Genomic DNA, 14,000 nt, shown 5'->3' on the forward strand with positions numbered 1-14,000 from the left:
CACTTCACTGACATGACACCCAAGTCAAAACCCTAACTGCCAGAGATGCCATGTTTCTTCTCTGCTTTGAATGCACTCCTTAAATTCATCTAGAAGGATCTGCTTGCTTGAGGAAAACATCATAGTTTATATTGCATTTGCAGACATTTCTTTCACTGCAGGTAGAGGTGGGCCTCAATACCTGCTGTTTAGTCTAACTAAATTATACATAAATGTATCACAAATTGAGATGAATTTTACTTATCTTTAGTGCCTTTCCTTCTTACTTTCATTGTTAATTGTGTCTTCAAAAAGATTATGATGCATGAAAAAGGATTAATCTGTATGATAAATAGAAGCTTTTCACAGGATCCTATCAGCAGTGCCTTTACTTCTTTTTCATTGACCTGACCATTACTGTCCTGATGATCTCCACACTGTGGATATAAGATAACGTTATTCTTGTTAACAGGAGGAGAGAGACTAAGAATCTTATATGATCAGAGACAAATGTAAACAAGGAAATAAGAAAGAGGCATATATGGATATTATGTGTGTAGTATGTACAAAGCGTGCGTGTATGAGACAGTGTCATTAAGCACTGCATACGATGAGACAAGATAACACAAAAATCGAACACTCCCAAAGAAAGTTGAGGAAATAGAGACTGACAGCAGCTATCAAGACGTGGAAGAAAGAGTTCATGCAAAATCACCCATAAATGGATCATCGAACAACATGTCAGGCCACAAGGAAGGAGGATTAATCCCACTGTTACCGCAGCTGGAAGCACTATAAGCACCACCCACCAGGCTGCCGATGGAGACGTCGGTGAGAGGAGGAAGAGGTGAATTAGGAGACATGAATGGTGATCCCGGTGAGTTGTCTCCCAGGTTAAACCCCGTTAAGTTGGAGGATTGGTTGGTCTCGCTGTTTATAGGTTGATCAAACATGGAGCACGGGATCTCAAGCTCTGGCAATAACGGGTTGTCGGATGTTTGGCCATTGATATCTTGAAGAGGAGTTGGAGAAGGGATTGAGAGTAAAGAAGACATCTGGGAGTCGAGAAGACTGTTGGTCTCCAAGTCTGCGCCGGTGATAGTGCTAAGGTGATCGGTACCTGAACTACCTGCCATGGCGGCGGCGGCAGCCAGCTGCTGGAGGTACTGCAGCTGTGCAGCCTGGGCTGCCTCGGCCTGCAGCCGCGCAGCGTGGTCGTCCAAGGGGCGGCCGCCGATGAGCTCTCCGAGCTTAGCCAAGGCGATGAGCTGCTGAAGGGCGTCAAAGAAGTCGGTCCTCGGGCGGTGCGTCATGGGGTCGAACCCCATCTGGATCAGCCTCTTCTTGAGGTGGGTGTTCCAGAAGTTCTTGATCTCGTTGTCAGTCCGGCCTGGGAGATGGGAAGCAATCGCCGACCACCTAAAACGTCCGAAAGCGGTTTACACCAAGAGCTTCGAATTATATGATCATTTAACTACAGTGCAGGAAATGCATGTATTACTTGTTGCCAAGAACAGAGTGTAGGTTGAGAATGATCTGCTCCTCCTCTGGGGAAAACCTGCCTCTTTTGATATCCGGCCTCAAATAGTTAGTCCATCTTAGCCTGCAGCTCTTCCCACATCTATTTAGTCCTATAGCAGAACACAACCAAATTTAGATGCCAGGATCCAGCCACACAGAGAGAGAGAGAGAGAGAGAGAGAGAGAGAGAGAGAGAGAGAGAGAGAGAGAGAGACCAGCTAGCTTTGGGAGGGCTCTCCAGCTGCCATGGCCGTGCTTCTGGACATACTGGACAAGCTTCTGGTCTTCTTCAGGTGTCCAGGGACCCTTCTTGAGGCCATTCTCATCACAGCAAGGGGATCTCCCCATTGAAGTCTCCGGCGGCCAGATCAAGGGTGGCCACTGGGTTGTAGAGAGAGAGAGAGACCACAACTCCCTCTAAGGTTATCCCACTTCGCCACCCGAAGCTCGGTCTCCCATTTATACACACGTTAAGCTTTAGACTCGGTTGTCCAAAAAGACCAATCCACCCTTCCCTTTCACCTTTCATTAAGCATTACAGGGATCGGAACACAGAGAAAGATGTTTGGAATTCCGAAACACCGACGGCAAGAGCCGCCATCACCTGTACGTATATATTGCGTACGTGATCTGGAGACGTCCACGTGCCCCAGGGGCGTGGGGTGGTCAAGAAAAGCTTTCCCATGCACGCAACACCGATGGAGAGCTTCTTCGTGAGGCTTCCATGTCTGTCGACGTTCACACGTAACTTTATTTTCCAGCTTGGCTTTTTCTCTTTGCATGCATACAACCATCCCACGTAAACGCGTTTTGCTTTTCTCGTGCATACAACCATTAATCAGCACAGTCTGAAAACGCAGTATAGAGACAACTTGATGTATGCATGCGACTTGGTCAGCCCATGATACATGGATGTCCTACTGTTTGATCTCATGTGTTGGTCATCCGAAGCAACACGTAGCCGTACAGCTGCCGGGAATACAGTATATATAGCAGCGTTAGGTGGTCATGGATTGACTCTGAGAGAAATAGTCATCGGATGTGAACTGGATTAAAATGAAAAGAAGCGAGTCAGAAGCCTACATGATCCAAGAAAAGATGCAGCTTTGCAGGGAGATGATGAAGCAAACCCGGCAGTGCGAGATGCTTCAGAAATGGCCGATGCAGCATCCATCAGCAGTTGACACGGCGAGTGGCCATGGCGTAGGTTTCTTTGGGAGCAGTAGCAGATGAACGACACTCACAAGGGTCCGACCATCCTGTTCCTCGTGGAAGTTGACAGCTTTCCCACTCTAACCAAACCCTTCTCTCATAGGCTCTCATTGCCAGATAATATCGGGAGCTACTTGTTCCTCTTGACCATCTTATACCTTCATCAAGATCATTAATAAGTGTCACAAACGTAGCTCTTTGACATATGGTTTAATTAGTGAGGATATATATAATGCGACCATTAGATCTCACATGCACCTTTCCTTTGGTTCGTACCGGACTCTAAATATCATGTTGCTTCCATCATCTTCTCCTGACCAATCATCTGTGTGTTCCCAAGAAACAAGAGGTAGTACTAATGTTGTTCTCAGGATCAATATAAGGAGACTGGATAAGAAGAATGACATGGTTTCTTCACAGTCCATGGAATGTAACAGGAAGAGTCTTAAGTCTTCCTGTTGTTCTATCACCAACATCATGGCACCACTATCTCTTGCATGACCATTTAGAGGATAATCATGGTGAGCACAAGCATATCTTGACAAGGAAGAGACGAGGCATTGCAAGGACTTGATCAAGAAAAAACAAAGCTTTCTTCCTTTGTTAACAGTATCGAAGCTAAGGATCGTAAGATACATCTTAATGATATGGTAACAAAGGTCATGCATATGTATATATATCTGGTCAAGAGTAGATAACTCTCGGTATAAAAGTAAAGAAAGAGGAGAGAATATAGCATAACATCGAGCTGCTTTCTAGATCACTGTGCAAAATCGTCAATGATCACATGGATATTTAGATGAGATGTGGACAAGAGGATGATGACACTTGTTTTGACGGTGTGTATGGGGTAGCAAAGAAGTTGGTGCAGCCAACACCCAAAATCTCCACCATCTCTCTCATCTTCAACAACAACGCCCCTTCTTTGAAGACATTCTTCCCGGCTGACGCATTTCCTCCCACCCAGCAAACTTATACGGCCACCACCACCGCACATACGAAGCCTCACGCATCGTATACAAAGGATCAGAAGTTGCAGAGTGCGTGCGCATGGAGGAGAGAAGGTTTGTTCCACCCCGAGGTTACCCAAAGCAAAAGCAGCTCCTTTAATAAAGATTTTGGAGACCAACTAAACCTACAAAACAATACACACCTACTAGCGGTGGCATCACTGGCTACAAAGAGCAAACGCAAGAGGACAGGAGAAGAAAGGTCTTCCTCCCTTCCTCCTTTTTCTCTCTCTCTCTTTCCTTTCTGCTGCATGGTTCTTTTTTCTCTGGACTTGCATCACTTGGTGTGAGCAACAAGTTAAGCAATATGATGTTAAATCCCACATCAGAGGAAAGCCTACCGACTCACTTCCTCAGCTAAGCTAGTGTGTCTGATACTTTTAGGGTTGCTTCCACAATTAGGGTTCCTTGTCGAATGGACCATATGCATCCTGAGGTAAAGCAAATAACAAAAACGCATGCATCTACAATCGACATCGGATTGGTTATATCACCTCTCCGATGATGGATATGTACAAACTACTAATCATCTGATTCTAATAATGTCTCTCGGTTTCCGAGCACTACACAACACGCGGCAACTGCTCATGTAAATTGCCTTAAACTTTGTCTGCAAAGTTGAGACCAATACAGGATTTACGGAGAGAAGATAGAAGAGCGCAAATAGCGGTCGAGTCTTACGATACTTTGCGAGATCAATGCCATTTGCTTCCAATCTAGTACTCCATGGGAGTACTACTAATACAAATTGCGACTGTGTCTTACCAGTTCATCATTTGATGGATAATAAAAGGAGCAGGACTACTAGAATGCCACACACGTGAATGGTATCTCAGTTGTTGTTTAGATCAGCCTTGTAAACTAACGAGTTGTAGGACAGTAATAGTCAGATGTCTTAGATGTAGGGTCCTGCAGATCTAATGCTGAGTTCATCATATCTTTCCCATTTCAATGAAAGTAACAGGCAGATGTCTTTGTTGTTTTCGAGCTCTCTTTCTTTAAGAGGAGTTGAAACTTCATGGCCAAGTGGTTATGATTTGAGACCATCACTGTCCTAAATTACTAATGCATTATGATGTACAGAATGAGGATTGTGATAGTAGAAGATACAGTAAATGGGAAGGAATCGACAAGCCTGAGGTGAACAAAAGAAGACATGAAGGTTTTGTAGGATGTTTCTGTGATGAGATTGCCGACAAGGTAGACCACTTTAGGACAACACTATAAGCAGCTTCAGAGGATTCTTACCTTCAGCACTTTCCTATTGTTACTTCACTTGATGTGTCAGGATTTTTGCATTGCCAAGATCTATGAGCTGCTTGATCTCTTCTTTCTCATCTTACACTATGATCCTATACTCGGTGCTGACAAAAGATTGAAACTGATTCATCTCTGACGATGCAAGTCCACAGATCATGTCAAAGTTATCCCCTGTGTGTCTAAGGTTCAGCATAGAGTTGTTTTCATGCTGCCTTCACCATGGGAAGGTGCAGTGCTGAAATGGTGCTTTTTTCTGTCAAGCTAAATTCATCTTATTATTTTTTGCTTAAATGCAAAATAGAAAATATTTGGAAGTAGAAAGAAAATGTGTTGTCCTCATGTCACTCACTCATTCGAGGGGCTGACTCTGACTATTCGATGAGATCCAACCTGAATCATGCATTTTATATGACAGTACAAGAGTCATGTAAGGGACATGAGGGGGATTACTGTTTTATATGACCACATATGGAAATTGATTCCTTAAAATGAATAATACAAGGACAATGGCAGGTTAGTGGCAACTGATTCACATATGTCAAGTACAGTAAGTAGTGTTTAGACATTACATTGATGTCATAAAGGAGAAGAAGAAGAAGTTGGTAAGCATGAGCTGCAAAAATGAAGAGAAGCATTAGCTTTCAACCACAAAACCATGTAAACTTGCAGTGCATGAATAAGACTGAATGTGATAGCTTTCAAGAAGGCCTGTCATCATATCTCTCTAATGAGACATTCGGGTTAGTTAGTATATCACTGTACAAGTAAAGTTTCATGTTTAAAATAGATTCGTCATATCATATCGTACCGGCGTTTCGACTCGGGCTCGGTACGGTACGGTACCAGTGTATCAAGCGATACATCAGGGTGTACCGAGCGGTACACCCTAGTGTACCGAGCGGTACACCCTAGTGTACCGAATAATTTTATATGTTTTTATACTGTAGCAGTGCTACAGTAAAATGCTGTAGCACTGTAGCGATACCAAGCGGTCCGCGTACGGATAACCTGTCGGACTGGTACGTATCGCCCAGCACGAGCGATACGCTTTGGTATGACAGACTCATTGTATATCATCAAATCTCTCTATTGAGACATTCGGGTTAGTTAGTATATCATCAAATCTACGTACGTATGAACAACGTCATATACGACATTTGATGTAATATTTTTTTATTTTTTAAAAAAGAGAAATGTATAACCTCATCGCGACTTAGTTTCCCCGAAAAATATTGAGCAATACATCCCAACATACAGATCAGTTTAATAATTTACCTACAAAATAGTTCTTAAATACATACAACTCAAGAGATGTTATGTTGTGTATATGAATGATATATTTAAATATCTAAAAGGATATCTATAATCAATATTAACTAATATATGTTAGAATTCAGAAAGGTAAATATGATATTTCCAAACTTCAAAGGGCAGACGTGTCAAACTTTTTTTCTTTTTGGAGAAAGAATTGAAGTTGGCGGTCAAACCTACACTTGACTTTCCACATATTTCTTCCCCTCTCTTTGACATGACTTTTATCTGCCTCATTCCCACGAGCAGGAAGGAGTTGAACTACCTCCACATTAACACCGCATCGAGTTAAAATTGTTGACGACAGTGTTAGCTTTGACAGGCGAAGACCAGCCTAAATCCGAATTTATATCTCAAGCATGAAAAAGCTCGAATCTGTCACATCATCATCTTTAATTCGACACCCATCGAATATAATGTTAACTCGATCCATCGATCGAACGGATGATCAGCAGCATGACGATGTTAACGAAAACGTCTGATGATGTTGAAGTAATGCTTCACACCTGTTTGAATGTTTCTGTTAACTCAGGTGATCAACACAACGATGCTAACCACAATGCTTAACGATTTAAGTGACTCATCATGTTCGACAATCTCATAAAATCATTTTCATACCATAGATTAACTCTCCATTCAATCCCAACAATTCGATTCCTGTAATAAAAAGTTCTACTAGACCCTTGTAGTTTTTGCAAGATTCTTTATCGATCCCAATCAAACCGCGACGTCAAACTGACGACAACCAACCAAAATTTACCTGAATAAATATCATGTCATCGTCGACCACCACCATGTATCATCGATACCTGAATAAATATCACGTCGTCGTCGACCACCACCATGTATCATCGATATCATGGAATAAATGACTGTAATAGAGAAACAAGCCATGCTAGGAAACTTTGGGCCCTTTGCTCTTTGTTTTGGCTCAATTTCCACCACATCCCAATCAACAAGGGAATCAACAACGAATGAAACGATGACATAATCTAGTCCAGCCATTTATTTGTCCAAGCTGGTCAACCTTAATTCCAAAGACACGAAGAAGTTCCCAGTACAACAGGTTTCACATGGGCTTCCAAACGAGCATGAATCAGAGGCATTCTTCAACCAGAAAACATAATTGGATGCTAGCAAACTTAACCTACATCAAAGCTACTTGAACAGTTCAACAAGAAATCCCACTCTTTTGGTTGATAATAAAGTTGTGGTTGTTCTCTTCACTTTTGCCGCCATCGCTCTATTAGTTCCTGGATGCCTGAACTTGAGCAACTCGAGGTAGCAGTAGCTGTGGTTCACGCTGAATGATTTCTCTATGAAAAAGCATGCCGCAAAAGAAGAAAAAAATCTTAAACAATTATACAGACAAAAGAATATGGATCAGAATCTGAGTTGATTACAAACCTGCAAAATCACAGCTGATCATGAAAGATTCAGTTAATAGGATGATATTGATCAGAAACTCGTTTCGGGGGCAGCTTCCGAAGAATAAAAAGAACAAGAGCTGATGGGAAAATCTCAACCAACTGGAACATTTTTAGAGCAGATTGTGATTAACATCAAGAACTAAATAACGATGGTTAATAATAAACGTGACCGATGATCACTCATACAACAATAAATACTTGCATTCTTTATTGAACAAAAAGTGTGAAAGAAGTAAAAGAAAGGCAATTTACCATATAATAGATGAAATTTAAAATAGGATGATCCATGACATCAAGGTCAGCATCGTTGTCAAAGGCAGAGAGAGCAACCTGGCCAATTCAATAAGCTATCAGTGCATATATACCGTAAAATATATTGTCCAGATGAAGATTTTGTGGCTGCAGGGACCCCAATCAGATCAGATTTAGGATAAAAATCAGAATCTGAATGCCCACTGTCCTCTTGTGACCCAATTCTTATCTTGGATGTGAATCCATATATATTGAGCTTTTCCAAGCATTCTATATTAACAACGCAACTTTTGCATGCATCAAAAGGGGCAGAAAAATTGAAAAAACAAAAACAATTTCTTACCACAAAGCACCGTATCAAGAAACATGTGCAGCATATTGCTGTAACTGAACCAACCTGCCAATGATGTGGATTTCAACAATCAATTTAACAGCCGACATTTTCCAAATCATAAGCTATTCCAACAAATTAACCGAGGAAACAACTGGATTTCAGTTTTGTTAATTGCATAATATGAAAGTTCTTAACATAGCTCAAAAAATAAGAGGAGCCCAATTTGGTGTAGGAGAGGGGGGGAAGCAACTATCCAGCTCAAAAAGGGGAAATTTGGGGTGTTGCTTATTGGAAAACTAGTAGCGAAGACCTTTCCAAGCTGGTCCAAGCCAAATTGAGACAAGAGAGGACTCATCATAACACCCAAGTCCTAATGCTAGTGTTTGCTGAGATTTACAATTTTCTAAAACTATTTCAAATAAAATTTGTATCCTCATTTTACATTTTACTTGGTTTCTCAAGTCATTATAAGGACATTACTAAGTTGAACAAGTAGTTCTCCAGTTAAGATTTCCATTTTTAATTCATCACTTTCAGTGAGTTTTGTGAAGTGACAATCATTTCTTCTCTCTCAAGACACATAGATAAGTGAGCTATGTAAGCTCAGTGACTGGTTGGTGGTTGTTATTTTATATATATATGAAATACAATTTAGCTAAGTATCTTTTTTCCTCCCTCTTATTCTTTTGCAGGCACTACAATCCCTCAACTGTTTGGTAGGAAGAGAACCATCCTATCAACTTCTTAACCATTCGTAATAACTTCAAGAATGGATAATCAATGAAATGTTATAGTGGTCTCCTTAAAAGAAAAAAAAAAGAACTAAAGATTACAGTCAGTATATTTTACAGATAGCCCACAGCACACTTCCAGAGCAAGACACTCGCAGAGAAAAGGGTGGCACGTTATCAAATTCCTTCCGGCAAATCAAAAAGTAAAACTAAATCTTATAACATATCGATTGTCAAATGCTTAAATCTGTTTTCCTTCCTTTCATTTGCTTCCCCATAAGATCAAGTGATCAGATGTCACAGAAATGGTGTGCTAGTAACAAGCAAACTACCATTGAAACTTGAAGAAATAGAGTTCAGTGATGCCACCAAATAGGGCAGGCAAGCAAACGATAGATCAGCTTCCAAATTAGGTATAGTGAAAATAGTTTGGCTTAGTATAATTGCCAAGAACTGCTATGAAAGATTCAAAAGCCAGACTGTCAAATTCCTATCATATGACTGAAATATTAGCGATCATGAAAGAAAATTTGGTCATCAGAGATTATATTTTCAAGATACCTCATTCAGCTTTTTTCGACGACCCTTGGACTCAATTGGGAAGCGTCTCAGCATGAAAAATAGCCTTTAATGAGAAGAAAACTATATAAGACATACATAAGAAAAAAGATATGAAAACTTTTGTTATTTCTGTAGCAACTATATGTCAATAAGAATAATTACCTTCCACCATAAATTAAAAATCCCAGAGCAGCAAAGAAGGAAATGACTGTAAAACATAAAACATCCAACAAAATACAATAATTTCAGTATATGAATGACTGAATAATCATTTGAAAAATAAATTTTGATTACAAATTTTCCCTGTGAGAAGGTATTTAATTCAAAATAGCAACCAATACCCACATCGATAATGATAGTAAACAATGATTGACCTTTGACAGCACATAGGATTGTATAACTAAAACTATCCCATTTATAGACCTGATAAGAAGAGTTTAGCAACTTCTGTAGCAACTGGCTTAGGACTTATTTGTGCATAGGCCCATATGCAAATCTGCAATTCACAAACCAAAGTAACTTTATGCAAACTTATAGACTCAAGAATTATTTTTAGTTTTGTTAGTTTACCTGTATCAGATATACAACACCATTTATTATTAGATATGCTGGTCTAAGCTTAACAATTGGAAGGCTTCTAGCCTGCATATGTCAAATATAGGTAAAAGCTATGGGTTTTGACAAATGATTATTATAAGAGTGATCAAACCAGAAGAATATCAGTACCTGATAATATATCTCTGCCCAAAACAGAACAAGTAAAGTGTATGTTGAAAAAAACAACAGTCCGGGAAGGTCTAGAAGTGCCATTTCCAAAGCCTGAACTAGTAAGATTATCACACTGTTAGAAAATGTATATAAAAGGACAAGTCTAAGATAAAAGATGGAAACCAAAATCAATAAGGTAACCATGATTATTGTCTTGGTTGATATCCAACAAAATTATTTACCGCAAATCAATTTATATTCAATAAAAGCATCACTACTAACATGTTTCCGTTCTTTTTAGTTAAATCTGACCATGTATAATTGCAGAACAATGAATCCTGCTTCCAAAAACAGTAACAAAATATCCTTTACCGTTTCAGTTAGCATGTAACTCAAACAATATATGATGGTTACAAAATTTTCTACGTAGCAAGAAAATTCCTATGCACTGTAACCATGTTTAGCTACATGGATACATACTAATTACACAATGTTACAAACATCATTGCCCCGGACATCAAATCATCCAATAGCTACAATATTTGATTGCTGACCACATATAACAACAGATTGTTGGAAAAAATTGTCAAACCAAGCTACATGTAGTAATGCAAAGAAAAAAATTTAGCTGAACATAACTCATTTTAGTAGCACCATATCCACAAAAGAAACAGCCTACCTTTGATTTGATAAGAAACACATCATGATATAAACCAAACAGAACTGCACGCACTGCAAATCCATGTGATAGTTAATGCAGAGAAGAACATTTAAATGGAAGAAATTTAGTCCAAAGCATCCAAAACTTGACATACGTCCATTCACCACAACATTCATCAGGTGGAAAAGTTTCTGCGTCGTCCAGCCATACTCTGGTACTCTGAGCTGAATCCTAATCAGTTGTGCCTGACGAGCCAAAAAGTCATAGCTAAGGTTACAAAAGCTGAACATAACTAAGCAGGTTCAAATGCAGTAATCCGGCTAGAGTGTGACAGAAAATGATGCAACAAGCACAGTAAGTTGTAAATAATCCGCAAGACGTCAACAGATTTTACATAGTTTTTCTGCTGATGGACAGGAATTTAAACAAACATGTAGCCGACAACAGACATTCAAATTTCGAACTTGACAATGATCATAAAGTTTCATTGTTTCGCTATGTCCCGAATAGCGACAATCATGCCCAAACAAGAAGGTATCATCGTTGGTAGCAAGAAGCGATCTTTTCATAACGAGGAACGAAGAAGCCTTAGGTAGGCAACATTCGCATCTGTGTCGATGTGAATCGCATTCTCGCCCTCTCGATTAACGAAGAAAATGCCAATGCATCTCCGCGTGTCCCACCAAAAAAGGGTAAACAACAAGGGGAAAGAAAAGGTGATTCGCACCAGAGCGACGACGGAGACGAGGGCGTAGGAGGCGCAGAGGGCGCAGAAGATCCCTCGCTGCCACTTCTCCGACCCGTCGATCTCGTCCCACCATGCTATGGCGTCCGCCACCGTGCCCTCTCCGGCGAAGTACCCCACGGCCGTTCCCCACCGCAGCGCCGCCATCAAGGAGGCCAAATGAGAGTCTGGTCTTTCTTCCTCGAGTTCCCTCTCGGCTCTCGCCCTCGTCCTCACCGCACTACAACCATGAGATCCGAGAAAATGGGGTAGACGTGGGGACAAAAGGGAGCGGCACCGAGGCGGCCGAGGCGACTCACGTGGCGGCCGTAGCTATCATCGGGCCCGCGTTGGTGGTTCCGCCACCGAAACCCTGTCAGCGTGTTGGCCTTTTCGTTCGTGTGCGACTCGGTCGAGTCGGACTCGACCACGACAACATATCCAACTCGACTCCATCTCTGGTGGCGTGGCGTCTTACCCGCCTTCTGATTGGAGTCACAGGTGGAGCCGCCTGTTGTCTCCAGACCGCAATGGAGCCCGCGTAAGACTCAGTGGTATGCTCTAAACGTGCGTGTGTATATATATATATATATATAATATCTTTTATGCCGTCCTTGGGTTTAGTTCTTAACGTTCAACCGTAGTAATGTTAACTATCTTCTTGTATGTTTCAATTAGCTGTCAAACTTTGGTATACCAATTAATAATCGAAGGTTAAGATTAAATATCGTATCTAAATGTGACTCTAAGTGTAACTTTATTTATAATTGATATTAATTCTTATATATATATATATATTATCTTTTAATTTTTTTTTGGAACGGCTCATCCAATTACATTTTTCTTAAAGAAACAATAATATATTTTTATATTTAAAATATTTATTTAATTATGATAGTATCTCAAATTCACTTATCTTTTGTTAAAAAAAACATCTCGAAAACAAAACTATCTCTTGAAACTATAGGCCATGGAAGCATCTGGCAATGTAGTTGGCCTTTGGTTCCTTTCTTTGGTGCCTTCCTACGTGAAGCTCTATACAACGGGAAGGGAACTCCAACGTCCAACGATGAGCAGTCCACATATGCCACTTCCAACGCAATCTGCACCTGCCATGTACAGGGTTTCAAGTGAAGCGTTCGTCTCCTTCTTTTCTTCCTTGTCCTTCCGAAGCACTACGGAAGATGGCTAGCAATCCATGACATCATGGTGGGGTTGGGCTCACATAAGCTTGCAGATTACCCCAAGGAAGAGAAGATAAGATTATGTACGAATGCAGATGAACTCCGATCGTCTTCCAAGATCCAGAAGCCTAAACACTAGCTAACGTACGTGAACCACGTGAAACGCATAGAAGAGTTGTTTGACGGAGAATATATGCTGGTTGGTCGCTTCCGCGTCGGGGAGATGAAGATGACAAGTCGAGGAAGAGGAAGATCACAGGATCTAGTGGGCCACATCATCTCTAACACGCACGATTCGGTGACGTAGTAGAATCTTCTAATCGTTCATGGCATCATCGATGTCGTCTTTTCACAATAGGTTACTGTCACAAGCTTGAGAAAGAATCGTACAGAAGGACACATGGAATGAGTTGAATTGGATTAGAACTCTACGACAATGCTTGCATTAACTGCAAGAAACAGTCGATGGTTTTTTATGGACTCACAGCGTACATGAATGCGTGAAAGAGAAATGCACTGGTTTTCTACTGCGTGCAGTTTCCTTTGTTCGGCTGCCCACAGGAATGCAATCGCAAGATATATGCATACGCTGGAAGGAGAGATTAGAGATCTCAAAGTGACAATAAAGAGAAGCACGGGAAAAGTTCTAAGCAACCTGCAGATGTACGGCATCACTTTTTGGTGTGTTCAACACAGAAAGTCCTTTTCCTTATCCTGTCAAAAACTTTCACAATTTATCATAAAAATCTTAGGTTTGAATCTCGCTTGCATCACAATATCTTTCGCTTTCGAACTGAATATGGACAAGTGACATAAATTACCACAAGATAGAACGATCTCTTGAGAATATAATATAACAAAAAGTTGATTATGAAGGCATCATTACAATGTGATAAATATCGAGATCGAGTCATCGAAGACAAACTAAGTAAGCTGAGATAATGAGAGAAACAAAAGTACTGGCAATCATGAGTACCAACTCAAGAGAGAGCTTTTCCTTGGAAGGAGACACGGACTCAAATGTGGAGACTGACCAAATGAATCCCGGTTTTGATAAGCAGGTAAATGGATCGACACGTTACTTAGGAGATGCGAAGTGGTCAAGGCATTCGCGAGCTGTTCG

At 40.7% G+C, this 14,000-nt stretch overlaps 2 protein-coding genes across 2 annotated transcripts; both read right to left on the reverse strand.

The window, feature by feature from the left end:
- Positions 1 to 679: 679 nt before the first annotated feature.
- On the reverse strand, positions 680 to 1,915 carry LOC135636600 (transcription factor MYB93-like). The gene is made up of 3 exons (XM_065148442.1): positions 1,715 to 1,915; positions 1,481 to 1,610; positions 680 to 1,398 (listed from the first exon to the last, which is right to left on the reverse strand). Exons 1-3 carry the CDS (start codon positions 1,845 to 1,847, stop codon positions 681 to 683), a joined length of 981 nt encoding a protein of 326 aa, XP_065004514.1. The 5' UTR covers positions 1,848 to 1,915; the 3' UTR covers position 680.
- A 5,360-nt stretch (positions 1,916 to 7,275) lies between these two features.
- LOC135617792 (tobamovirus multiplication protein 1-like) lies at positions 7,276 to 12,024 on the reverse strand. The gene is made up of 12 exons (XM_065118416.1): positions 11,697 to 12,024; positions 11,124 to 11,214; positions 10,988 to 11,040; positions 10,327 to 10,419; positions 10,171 to 10,242; positions 10,024 to 10,096; positions 9,763 to 9,808; positions 9,601 to 9,664; positions 8,318 to 8,371; positions 7,975 to 8,052; positions 7,700 to 7,821; positions 7,276 to 7,608 (listed from the first exon to the last, which is right to left on the reverse strand). The coding sequence occupies exons 1-11, from the start codon at positions 11,859 to 11,861 to the stop codon at positions 7,729 to 7,731; spliced, it is 882 nt and encodes a 293-aa protein (XP_064974488.1). The 5' UTR covers positions 11,862 to 12,024; the 3' UTR covers positions 7,276 to 7,608; positions 7,700 to 7,728.
- Positions 12,025 to 14,000: the final 1,976 nt, after the last annotated feature.

Source organism: Musa acuminata, chromosome BXJ1-3, assembly GCF_036884655.1.
Source record: "Musa acuminata AAA Group cultivar baxijiao chromosome BXJ1-3, Cavendish_Baxijiao_AAA, whole genome shotgun sequence".
Classification (NCBI taxonomy): Eukaryota; Viridiplantae; Streptophyta; class Magnoliopsida; order Zingiberales; family Musaceae; genus Musa; species Musa acuminata.

Coding starts and splice junctions, on each gene's coding strand:
- LOC135636600 (XM_065148442.1), bottom strand. CDS start 1,847: ATGGGGAGATCCCCTTGCTGTGATGAGAATGGCCTCAAGAAGGGTCCC. Junction 1,611..1,714: donor AGCCCTCCCAAAGCTAGCTG/GTCTCTCTCTCT, acceptor GTTCTGCTATAG/GACTAAATAGATGTGGGAAG. Junction 1,399..1,480: donor CACTCTGTTCTTGGCAACAA/GTAATACATGCA, acceptor CGGACGTTTTAG/GTGGTCGGCGATTGCTTCCC.
- LOC135617792 (XM_065118416.1), bottom strand. CDS start 11,861: ATGGCGGCGCTGCGGTGGGGAACGGCCGTGGGGTACTTCGCCGGAGAG. Junction 10,243..10,326: donor GGGCAGAGATATATTATCAG/GTACTGATATTC, acceptor TGACATATGCAG/GCTAGAAGCCTTCCAATTGT. Junction 8,053..8,317: donor TCTTGATACGGTGCTTTGTG/GTAAGAAATTGT, acceptor TGAATTGGCCAG/GTTGCTCTCTCTGCCTTTGA.